This window comes from Phocoena sinus, chromosome 2, assembly GCF_008692025.1.
Source record: "Phocoena sinus isolate mPhoSin1 chromosome 2, mPhoSin1.pri, whole genome shotgun sequence".
Lineage (NCBI taxonomy): Eukaryota > Metazoa > Chordata > Mammalia > Artiodactyla > Phocoenidae > Phocoena > Phocoena sinus.
Window position 1 is genome coordinate 504,874 of NC_045764.1, and position 12,370 is coordinate 517,243.

The 12,370-nt window shown below is 40.0% G+C and overlaps 1 protein-coding gene across 10 annotated transcripts in view; it reads right to left on the bottom strand.

Annotated features, from left to right (window-relative positions):
- Nucleotides 1-12,370, bottom strand: part of ARMC4 (armadillo repeat containing 4) — a 207,887-nt gene that overhangs the window by 82,038 nt on the left and 113,479 nt on the right. For all 10 annotated transcript variants that reach the window (XM_032621216.1, XM_032621217.1, XM_032621223.1 and 7 more), the window contains 2 exons: nucleotides 5,918-6,106; nucleotides 4,560-4,781 (listed from right to left, as the gene is read on the bottom strand). In XM_032621216.1, coding sequence (XP_032477107.1) covers nucleotides 4,560-4,781; nucleotides 5,918-6,106 — 411 coding nt within the window. The remainder of the gene's footprint in view (nucleotides 1-4,559; nucleotides 4,782-5,917; nucleotides 6,107-12,370) is intronic.

Sequence of the window (12,370 nt, forward strand, 5' to 3'; positions counted from 1 at the left end):
GGATTTTTTTTGATATCAAGCTGCATGAGCTGCTTGTAAATTTTGGAGATTAATCCTTTGTCACTTGCTTCATTTGCAAATATTTTCTCCCATTCTCCCATTTCTCCCATGTCTTTTGGTCTTGTTTATGGTTTCCTTTGCTGTGCAAAAGCTTTGAAGTTTCACTAGGTCCCATTTGTTTATTTTTGTTTTTATTTCCATTTCTCTAGGAGGTGGGTCAAAAAGGACCTTGCTGTGATGTATGTCCTAGAGTGTTCTGCCTATGTTTTCCTCTAAGAGTTTTATAGTGTCTGGCCTTACATTTAGGTCTTTAATCCATTTTGAGTTTATTTTTGTGTATGGTGTTAGGAAGTGTTCCAATTTCATTCTTTTACATGTAGCTGTCCAGTTTTCCCAGCACCCCTTATTGAAGAGGTTGTCTTTTCTCCATTGTATATTCTTGCCTCCTTTATCAAAGACAAGGTGACCATATGTGCGTGGGTTTTGATGTAAAACATAAATAAATAAAATTTTAAAAAAATAATAAATAGAACACATTAGAAACTGGACTTAATTTATTCCAGACCCTCAAAACTGCTCCTTCTCTGTTACTACAGAATAAACACCAGTTGGCACTCACAGATACACTGCATAATGTCAGCTGCTACTGTTGAGGAAATTGTACAGGGAAAGAGCTAACTCTAGAATAAATTACTTATGAACAGGGTGACAGGATGACTCTGGTAATTGTCAAAGAACCTGTCCACATTGCTCATGGGCAGCTGCTGCAGGAATGTTTGCAGGACTAGGAAATAACTCTATACAGCTGTGCCTTGGTGTCCAAGGGGGATTGGTCCCAGGACCCCCAAGGATACCAAAATCCACGGATGTTCAAGTCCCTCATATAAAGTGATGTCGTATTTACATATAACCTACACACATTGTCCTGTGTACTTTAATTTTTTACTGAGGTATAGCTGATTTACAATATTATATTAGCTTCAGATTGTGACACAGTGATTCACAATTTTTAAAGATTATATTCCATTATAGTTATTATAAAATATTGGCTCTATTCCCTGTGCTGTACAGTAGATCCTTGCAGCTTACCTATTTTATACCTAGTAGTTTTGCCACTTTTAAATCCCCACACCTATCTCGCCCCTCCCCCCTTCTTTCTCCCCTCCGCTTACCACTAGTGTATTCTCTGTTACCTGTGAGTCTGTTTCTTTTTTGTCATATTCCCTAGTTTGCTGCATTTTTCAGATTCCATATATGTCATAACATACAGTATTTGTCTTCCTCTGTCTGACTTATTTCACTCAGCATAATGCCCTCCAAGTCCATCCATGTTGTTGCAAATGGCAGCATTTCATCCTTTTTTATGGCTGAGTAATATTCCCTGGTGTATATATACATTGTGTGTATATATATATATATCACATCCTCTTATCCATTCATCTGTTGATGGACATTTAGGTTGCATCCATATCTTGGCAATTGCAAATAATGCTGCTATGAACATTGGGGTGCATGTATCTTTTCAAATTAGTGTTTTCATTTTCTTTAGATATATACCCAGGAGTGGAATTGCTGGGTCATACGGTAGTTCTATTTTTAGTTTTTTGAGGAACCCCCATTCTGTTTTCCATAGTGGCTGCACCATTTACATTCCCACCAGCAGGGCCAGAGGGTTCCCTTTTCTCCACATCCTTTCCAGCATTTGATATTTGTGGTCTTTTTGATGATGGCCATTCTGACAGGTGTGAGGTGATATCTCATTATGGGTTTTTTTGCGGGGGTACGCGGGCCTCTCACTGCTGCGGCCCCTCCCGCTGCGGAGCACAGGCCCCGGACGCGCAGGCCCAGCGGCCACGGCCCACGGGCCCAGCCACTCCAAGGCATGTGGGACCCTCTCAGACCAGGGCACGAACCCACGTCCCCTGCCTCGGCGGGCGGACCCCCAACCACTGCGCCACCAGGGAAGCCCCTCATTGTGGTTTTGATTTGCATTTCTCTGATGATTAATGATGTTGAGCATCTTTTCATGTGCCTGTTGGCCATTTGTATGTCTTTAAATCATCTCTGGATTATTTATAATACCGAATACAATGTAAATGCTATGTAAATAGCTGTAAATACAATGTAAATGCTATGTAAATAGCTGTAAATACAATGTAAATGCTATGTAAATACAATGTAAATGCTACGTAAATAGCTGTAAATACAATGTAAATGCTATGTAAATTGTTGCCAGCACATGTGGCAAATTCCAGTTTTGCTTTTTGGAACTTGCTGGAATTTTTTTTCTGAATGTTTTCGGTCTGTGGTTGGTTGAATCTGCAGATGTGGAACCCACCGATACGAAGGGCCAACTAAGCATTTGACTAGAGAGGTGCTGTAGCATTTAGGAACAAAAATAGTCAGGGATTTGCCAAAATAGTGGATAAAGTTCATACGCATTTGAAGTCAGAAATGTTAGCAGTTACACAGCGCGACAATTCACTGCAGGACCTTAACCACCCTGACGCGCCACATATTTTCTCGCATTGTCGTAGCTAATGGAAGCTTCCTCTTCACCTAGCCTGAAGACGGGAGTAATTTTTGACTCAACACTTTCCTTTATTCCCCATATCCAAGCAACTACCAAACCCCACTGGATTCTACCAACACCCACTACACTACATCCACATTTTTTACCTCAAAACCAAAGAAGGGACACAGATCCTTATGCTTCCCCAACAGCCGCCTGAGGGAGAGCGCACCATGAGGCCAGCCTCTGTTCGTGACAGAGTAGCCTACAGCAAACTTACAAGAATCGGTTCTTTACACTTATCCTCCAGTAGAAATAGCAGGTAGTCAGGAATGCCGATGGGCAAGACAGAGAGGCCCTCCACATACCCTTAGATGACCCGGGAAAGGGTCTCAAGAGCAACAAACCAAACTTTCTCTGTTTTTCTCTATCCTGTCCCCTCACCCTCATCATTTTTATTGCTTTATTCTTTTATTTATATAAGCTGTGTGGGTGGGTGAACACAGTTTCAACATTTTTCATAGCAGAATACAATTCATAAATGATTTTGGATTACCTACTGACTTGTATTAGGAGAAATAATTGAGAGTTGCACATATACCTGGCATATATGTCAAATGAATGGTAACACGTAAACCTATTAAATTTGAAAACTTTCTGAGTAGTCTAGAAATTCTGCTCTTAAACTGACAATTGTCTAAGCATGTTACGTCAGACACTTTATCAGGCTACTTAAATTTATAGCTTCATTTCTTTAAAAGTTTTTAGGTTGTGCATATTAGATTGTCCTTGTTCAATAACAGAACGTATAATTTTAAATTAGAAAATCTTCTTTTTTGAAGTGTGAACGTAATCACATAGAAGTGATGACATTTTTATCATTCTTTAGTAACTCGAAGTAAACATTCCAGTGTATTTTTTTATAATTAACTTTAAAAAGTTAGTGCTTAGTTTAAAAGGTGCTTTTTATGCCAGTGTTTTGCTTGAAAAAATTAATATGGCCTAACCTATGTGCTGAAAAAATGGATTTATAATGGAAAAGTTGACACATTTAAACGTAAACTGGGTTTAATTTCAGAAAAATTAACACCGTATTCTTCAGCTATAATAGGTTTAAAGGATAAATTCAAATAATGGCCTCAAAAAATTACCAACTGGCATTCTAAGAGTCATTCCTCCATAGATGTTTCATATTCAGCATATGTAAGTTTGACAAGATATGATTAACTTAAGATTTTATTAGCTTTTGTCTAAAAGATCAAGCTAACTTTGGGTATACATTTCAAAATGTAAATGCAGCTGGCTGTCAGAGGCTCCAAACTGAGGTAACAGACATTAAAATTACATTGTACAAGGAAACAAGCCATAGAAGAGAGCTAGAATTTGAAATCAATTTTTCCTAATACTTGTAAGCTGTTCATGTACTCTTAAGTATTTTTCTGTCTGTTGTCATCAAAACATTCCACTCAGAATAAGCTCTAGGTGGTTTCCAATGTACAGATATATCAAAGTCTATGTGCAGAAACTTTCCCACCTGGATATTAGTTAAAGGCAAAGAAAATTTGATGCACAGTTTTTTGTTGTTGTTTTTTTTTAAAAAACATGTCTTTGAATTGGTCCTTTCCTTGTGGTTAAGGCTGGCAAGACTGTCTAGTTGCTGTTTGTCAGCTCCTTTGCTGTGCATTTGGTGTCTGTATTTTATTATTTAAGTGCTAAGTAAATAAAATATTAAACAGAATTATGAATACCATTGATTATTCATGCACTATACATTTTCTTTAATCCAATTCAGATTATGGAACTTGTACTTATTTAACTGAGTTCATTTTATAGTTTTCAATTTAGAAAAATTCTGTCTCCACGCAACTTTTCTGCAGCACAAATCATGATAATGATAACACATGGCTCATTTGCAGCCGTGATGCCAACAGGTGGGCAGTTTTGTGTGTTCAAATACCCCTTTCAGTAAAACCTTAACATTCCTTAAGTTTCTTTCCAACCTACATTGACATAACTTGAACTAAACCACGAAGTTGGTCAACAGTACCTTCACTGCGCCATTCTCATGCATGGTGATGCAGTTATCGGCATCTTCTGAAAGCTGGTACAAGGCTTGGGCTGTCGCTCTGTGCACGTTGGTGTCATTTGATTTCAGGTACCGCACTAATGGAGCCACTGCCTTGTGCTCGCCAAAGGCCACTCTGTTTCTGCCCCACATGCAGCAACGCGAAATGGCTTCTGCTAGATGACGTCTCAGTGTATCATCATTCTGCACAAGGAGAATGGATTATGGTATGTGCTTCATAATGACCCTGTGATACTTTTGCTCCACGTGTTTATTACCCACTGGCTGCTCAGGTGGTGTCTTGCTGGGAACTAGTATTCTGGTGGGTCACCAATGTATCAAGGTTCAATCCTGCATTTTCTTTTTATGAACGGAGTGGAGTGCATGCAGGTAAAGGTGATCAGGTGTCTGGCATTAGTTATTGGCTCAAGGCTCAATTTCCTTTTGAGCAAGTCTACTCACAACACAGAGCTACAGATCAGCGAGTGGCCAAGTAATAAAAACAACTAAGGAGTACCGGACACTCTTAAGGGAGCCTGCCAGGTAAGTGGGGGAAGTGGATTAATTCTACCTCTTCACCTTAGGAATACTTCCACATCAGGAATACACCTTGGTTCCCAAGAGGGAGAAGACAACGCAGCAGACGAGGACAGGTTTTGAGTCTGCCATTTTCCTTTCTGTATTGTTTACGCAGACCACATACTTCTTTCTGGATGTAATTACCTCATACAGATATAATACAACTGAATAACACCATAATTTTCTGTCTATTAATTGTACTGTTCTCTTGATTCAGGTCACAACTTGGTGCCCTTAACTGAAACTGGCAGATATTCTCAGGAATTTAGTATTAGACTGGCCCAAAAGTCTTCTAGACCAAGCAGGCTTCCAATCATTGAATTTCTGCTCCACGACTTTTCTGCCAAGTTCAAGCTATGCTCAAATACCTCTGGTCATGGTGAAGTCATTATCTCTCAAGCCTGCTTGTTCTATCTGGCACAACTCTGGGTAAACAATACAGCGATTGCCAAAACCTTCTAGCTCAAGAACGCCATCGACCCAAGCTTGCTAAGCTGGGAGGGGAGCATTTACCTTCTAAAGTCGGCATGAACAATTATCTTAAGGCTCGTAGTAACGACGATGGTGATGATTTCAGTTTGAAATATACTTTCACATTTATTAGTCTCAGAGAAACTAAAATGAATTCACTAAAATCTCCTACCTCACAAGTGACAGATATTAAACTTGAATCCAGGTCTTTGGATTTTAAGCTCATTGTTTTTGCTACTACACCGTGATATGACAATATACATTTTGAAAGAAAAAGATACATTACTTACTGTATTTGCTAGTTTGGACAATAAAGGGACAACTCCATGATCTGTGATAACAGCTAAATTTTCTTGATCTTTTGCTATATTGGTAATAGCAGCACATACACTCGCCAAAACTTCTTTATTATCTGATTTCAGTAAATTGACAACAAGTTCCAAACCACCAACAAAGGAACGGACCATCTCTCCAGCATCCTAGATAACAATAAAAATAAAGATGATATCAAAAATAAACCTATGTTTAGCATTTTTTAAAAAAGCACAAAGTAATGATAAGGCTGTGAGGTATACCTTTGGCGTGAAAAAAATTCAATTTATATGTCATATATTTACATGTTATGTTATACACACATACATAAATGTAGGTATGTATGTACAACACATACACAGAGACAGGTCCGTTTCCACAAATGTGTATTGAACAACTATCACGTGAGAGTCACTGTGATAACTACTGGGGATATAGAAGTTAACAAAACACATTGAGTCTTATTATTGCAGCAGTTATGTTCTATTAAATCATCACAGAAACAGAATTAGCTAATACTGAACCATTGCTACTAGGGGAGATACAGGGCTAGCTTCCTGCAAGCCTCTGGTCACATTGTCACGAACTGATCAAAATATAACCTTGTTTTATGTGTGCTTCTGTTTAAAGACATCTCATTTCATATGCGTTAATTCATTAACATTGAACCCACAGACAATATACACTGTAGCTCACGCCTGAATGAAGCTTATCTAGCACGTGTATTTTCTCCACAAGGCATATCGCAGCTTTCTTGCACTTAGGAACACTAGACTGCACTTCAGTACTATGCATGGGGGCCATTTTCAACAGTGAAACCAACAAAAAACACAAACATGTGGAAAACGTGGCACTAAGCAGACTGCACTACGGAGGCTTATCGAGGGTCCAAGGGCGGAGACAAGCGGGCAGAGTGTCAGCTTGCCCAACCCCCACTGAGAGTGAGTGTGTCGGGCAACTTCAAGTTTCACTTTTCTGTGCATGTCCAAGAATGACTGAGAAAGTGCCCTGAGTGCTGATTTGGGAGTTACAAAAAATGTGAGCAAGTAGGTGACTCCCCAGATAGAATCCGTGAACAACATGGACTGACTGTGAATACTCTAGCCACCACGTTGCTACAATCTAGTGGGGAAGATGGGCATTAGGAAGCTACAAGTAGACCGAGGAGCGTTAATGGGGAAGAGGGAAAGACACTACAAATACGTGTGACAAGGGACTCTTGGCTGGTGTAAAGATTCAAGGAGTGCCCCTCCACCATGATGTTTGCCAGCTGAGACCTCAGGGGTGAGGGGTTATCCAGTGTGAAGGAGATTCTGGGTGAGGAACCGTGAGTGGGAGACAAGGTACTTTTTTCTAGGTCAGGATGGTTAGAGCATAAAATAGGAGAGGGAGAATGGGAGACCATAAGACTCGCTTCGGTGGCATTCGAAAGCCGCTGAAGAGGCTTATTAACTGTGTGTGGGGAAGCAGGAGAGGCGATTTTCTCCATTTTGCCTCACAGAAGGTCCCTCAAGATTGCAGGGTTGGGGCAAAGAATGGTGTTGGGGACTCAGGCTGTTTCACAAGTTCAGGTAACAGGTGGTGGTGGTTTGGAGGAGGTGATGGTCCAGCCTGGAGAGAAGGGTGTGGACTTGTGAGGGTTAACTGGAGAAGATAAGGACGAGTGACTCAATTCCCATGCTTCTGACTTGCCCTAGTGGTGTTGATAATGTTGGAAATTGGGGTTTTGTTTTGTTTTCTTGGTGTGGGAAAGGGTGGTGTTAGGTAACAGAAGAAGTACCCACAAGACATTTAAGTAGAGGGTTCCACTTAAGGAGTCAGTTGGCTTTGCGGCTCTGGGGCTCAGGAGTGAACACCAGGCTAGAGGTAGAGACTTGGAAGTCATCAGCATAAAGACCGTAACTGAGGTAGTGAGAAAAAGCGGGCTTTCTGTCCCGGTATGGCCGTGTGGGCAGAGACAAGGAATTTGTCAGAGGAACCTGGAGATAGATGGCGAAACAGAAACCCCACCTCCCCTGGTGTTGGACAGCGGCTGCGTGATGTCCACCAATTACCTGGCTCCGTGGTTTTCTCAAACAACAGAAATTCACATCTTTTGAGCATCAACTATATGTCAGGCACTTTGTGCATAAATTATCTCAGTTAAACCTCCAAACAACCATGCAAAGTAGATACTGTTTTTCCATTTTTGATTTTAAAAACTGAGGTTCAAAGATGTTCAATCTCATAAACTAGATTGTATCACTCATGACAGCAGGGGCCATGCCTTAGTAAACTCCGTGATCCTTATAAATCATGAATCTGATCTCCTCATCCCCATACCTCCCCAGTCCTTCCATAGCTCCCCCACCCTTAGGATAAAATCCCAACTCCACACATGCTTTACAGCCCTTCCCAGTGCACCCCTGGGTTCCCTGCCTCGCCCTCCCTAACTTGAGCCCCTTTCCCCAGCCCCACACACACCCTAAGCCAGTGGCTCCCCAGAGGAGCTAACAGCCAGAATCTTGAAATGTTCTCTGAGAATGTAGTTCAGCAAGTCTGGGCTGGGGCCTATAAAAAAAAAATCTGATTCTTTAAAAACTCTCCTGGTGAGTCTGAACTTCAACCAGTATTGGAAGCACTGTTTATGCATTAGTCCTTCGTTTTACGTCCTCAGATGTGCTGCCTGCGTGTCTCCATGCCTTTGCACATGCCCTTTTGTCTGCTTTCCTATTGGCTTGGGGATTCCTACACATCCTCAGCTACTAGCTAATGTGCCATTTTCTTCAGGAAGCCTTTCCTGAACCTCAAGTCTGAGCTAAGCCGCTCCTCCTATAATACCTGGTTCTTCTCTGTTTATTTTTTTATTTTTAAATTTATTTTATTATTTATTTGGGGGTCTTAGTTGCCGTGTGTGGGCTTTCTCTAGTTGCGGCAAGCAGGGGCCACTCTTTGCTGGGGTGCCTGGGCCTCTCACTGTGGTGGCTTCTCCCATAGAGAAGCATGGGCCCTAGGCGCATGGGCTTCAGTAGTTGCAGCACACAGGCTCAGTAGTTGTGGCTTGCGGGCTCTAGAGCGCAGGCTCAGTAGCTGTGGCGCACAGGCCTAGCTGCTCCGCGGCATGTTGGATCTTCCCGGACCAGGGCCCAAACCCGCGTCCCCTGCATTGGCAGGCGGACTCTCAACTACTGTGCCACCAGGGAAGTCCCTCTTCTCTGTTTATAATACTCTATGCAGTATTAGCTTATCTGTTTGCCTTTGTCCTTGAACTGTAAGTTCCAGGAGGGCAGGGACTCTGCCTGTCTAGCTCAGTGTTATATGTCCAGTGCCTAAGCCAGTTTCTAACAGTGAGTACATGCTCAATTAACATTTATTGAATTTGATTACATGCAAACTTGCAGCTATGGAAGGAAAATTTTCACTGAGGGTATAACAAACCAAACTAAGCTTCTAGGAAATGATGAAGGAAGGGCCTAAGTCAGGTTCTTCCCAATTTTAAGGGCAAAGCATCTTTGTCCACAACATGTTGCCTCTCCTGACTGCTAGGTGACATGGTATCAGCAATATTGGTGGGCTTGTTCTCAATGTCAAATTTAAATATAATTTCTGATCGTTAGGACACACTTCCTAATTCTGATGTATCAATAAATAATTTTGAAAATATTTAATTGCCATTTTTTCTAAAATTCTACAATAAAGGTTTTTAAGTAATACAAAAGAAATTATCTTTCTACATTGTCACCTTATTACACTTCTGTGCTTTACGATGCAATCAAATCAGAAGATTATAAATGTGAATTTATTAACCTCTGGTCAAACATCCAACTTAATTTAATTCAAATTACTCTTTGAGGTAGTACTTGGTAGTGGTAGTTGTAGTAGTATTTCCACCTTATAGATGAGAAGAACCTCAGAGAAATGAACTAATATGTGAAAAGAAAACTGATAAGTGGCAGAAGTGGGATTTGAATCCAGATATGCCCAACCTTTTCTAAGTGATGTTATATGCATCAATAATCTAATAAATGTATCAATTATATAATTATCTAACAATTTTTTTCTTGAGAAAAAACTGGAGGAATTCCTGAAAGATGATGGTGGCCACAGTTTTTGAATCTCCCTATGGTAACAGAGCAAGTATTATAGCAAAACAAAAAAGGGACAACACATACAACAATATTCAGCAACTAGATATCTACACCAACCCCCAAATACAAGCTGATCAGGACAAGTTACCAAGCACTACAAACCCCACATGCTCTAAGAAACTCTGAAATCTGCAGGGGAAAAGCAAAGGGAAACCAAATTGCCATTAGGTCACATTGGAAAGCTCAGGAACAGCAACAGAAGCTGGGAGCTGACTTTTCAGGCTCTGATGGATGGATAAGACTAAAATGACACACAGGTATGATGGTGCTAGAATGTTCTATAGGTCTGAGTCCCATGAATTCTTAAAACTGAAGCCCTGTCACAGGACAAAGCCAGCACTGAGGAGAAACTACTGGGGTTGCATCCTAATTGAACAAGGCAAGGGTAACAGGAAGAAGAGAAGAGAAAGTCCAGATAAAAGGAGGGCAAGAGAGCACAGGAGTCTGAGTCTACTCTCCATCACTGTGAAAGTAGCAGACATGGCATCCTAAGAACCATGAAATTAAAAATGCTACCCTGGCCCACATCTCTCTCCTAAAAGACCATGAAAACTCATTTCAATTAAAAATGCACTATATATAAAAAGACCACAGTCAATTTCCATTTGGAGTTACTACAAGAAAAAAATGAAAAAAAGAAAATCATAGAAAGTATGATTAGAATTATTAAAGCTCACAAATTAGGTGATTAGTAAAAACCCATTTTTAAAGATCCACAAAAAGTTAGAAATAAAATTAAAATTAATTTTGGAAATAAAGAGTAAACTAGAAGTAACTCAAGAATGAATAAACAAAATGGGAAATATCTTTAAATAAATAGAAGATGTGAAAACTCCAAAATGATGGAAAAAGAGCTAACAAAAACTTCAAGAGAACAAACAGGCAGAGAAAATCTAACATATGTACAGTAAGAGCCCCCAAGAAGGAAACAAAGCAATACAAGAGAGCAAAATTTTAAAAACTGTAATTCAAGAAAACTCTCTCCTGAAATAAATAAAACCTGAGAATATATTGAAAGGTCACTCAATATACCAGGGAAAACTGGCCCAGAATTGGCTAACATAAAGACAAATACTAGTACAACTGCTGGACAGTAATAAAACAGAAAAAGATTCTTTGGTCTTCCAGGCAAAAAGACCCAGGCACTTCTAAAGAAAATAATAAGCTATTATCCTCAGACTTTCCAACAACAGTGGTTTATGCAAAGGAAAAGAAAGTAACGTGTGAGCTACTCAAGAGAAAATGTGAAGCAAGGTTCTAACTTCCAAAAGTTTGAAGCCCAATGACCTTCAAGGATAAAACTGTTATAAACATGGATGACTTCAGGGAGTGATGCTAACACAGGCCCTTCCTGAGGCACCTACTTGGGAATGAGTGTCAGACCTCCAAAAAGACTAGAAAGACGTTGACAAAGGGACAGAAGATTTCTTAAAATCCTTTACTGGCTTCATTTCCTTCAGGATCAGGTCTAAATGACATTCATGTATTTTCCCAACCTCTTCTTTCCCATACTCTTTTGCATAAGCTATATTCCGGCCTCTAGGATTATTGCTGTTCCCGACGTACCATGTTCTTTTATATCTTTGACCAAGTTATTTTCTTTACCTGGAGTTTAGCCCTACCAAACTACAAACTCCTACTCAGCTCTGAAAACTCTGACTCATCTTTTAATAGCAGCTTAAATAACAGCTCCTCCATGAAAATTTCCCCACTCCCCTTCTCAGTGTTGGTCACCCCCTGCCTTCCATATTCTTTTCGATGGTTTTGTCCAAAAATCCATTTCCTCATCCTCTCGTGTTTACAAAGTCTTTTTTTTGCAATATATTCTTTTTATATGTTATTTAATAAATATATGACTATATTTCACATATAATAGAATTTTAATAAAGATAAAATCAAATAAAACAACTATATTTTAGATAGAATTTGTAATCAGTTTTAGTTTTTATTTTTAATTAATTTTTATTGGAATATAGTTGCTTTACAATGTTGTGTTAGCTTCTACTGCATAGCAAAATAAATCAGCCAAGTCTTGATTTTGTTTGGTTGTCTAATTCTCACAGACAAGCATCAGGAGAGAGCATCTCTAACCCCAGAGGCCTAAACCTATCCTAGAAGTCGCCTTCCCCTTGCCAATGATTTGCTTAGGGGTGGCCTAGATATGGCCCAGTTGTGGCTAATAACTTCTGAGATGACAACTCAGAAATCTTCTGGAAAAGTTTTCCTATTTATAACAACACTGAGAATGGCAGAACAGAAAGAGAACAAGAGCCTGGTCCTCGAAGACACCGTTGAGCGGTTGAA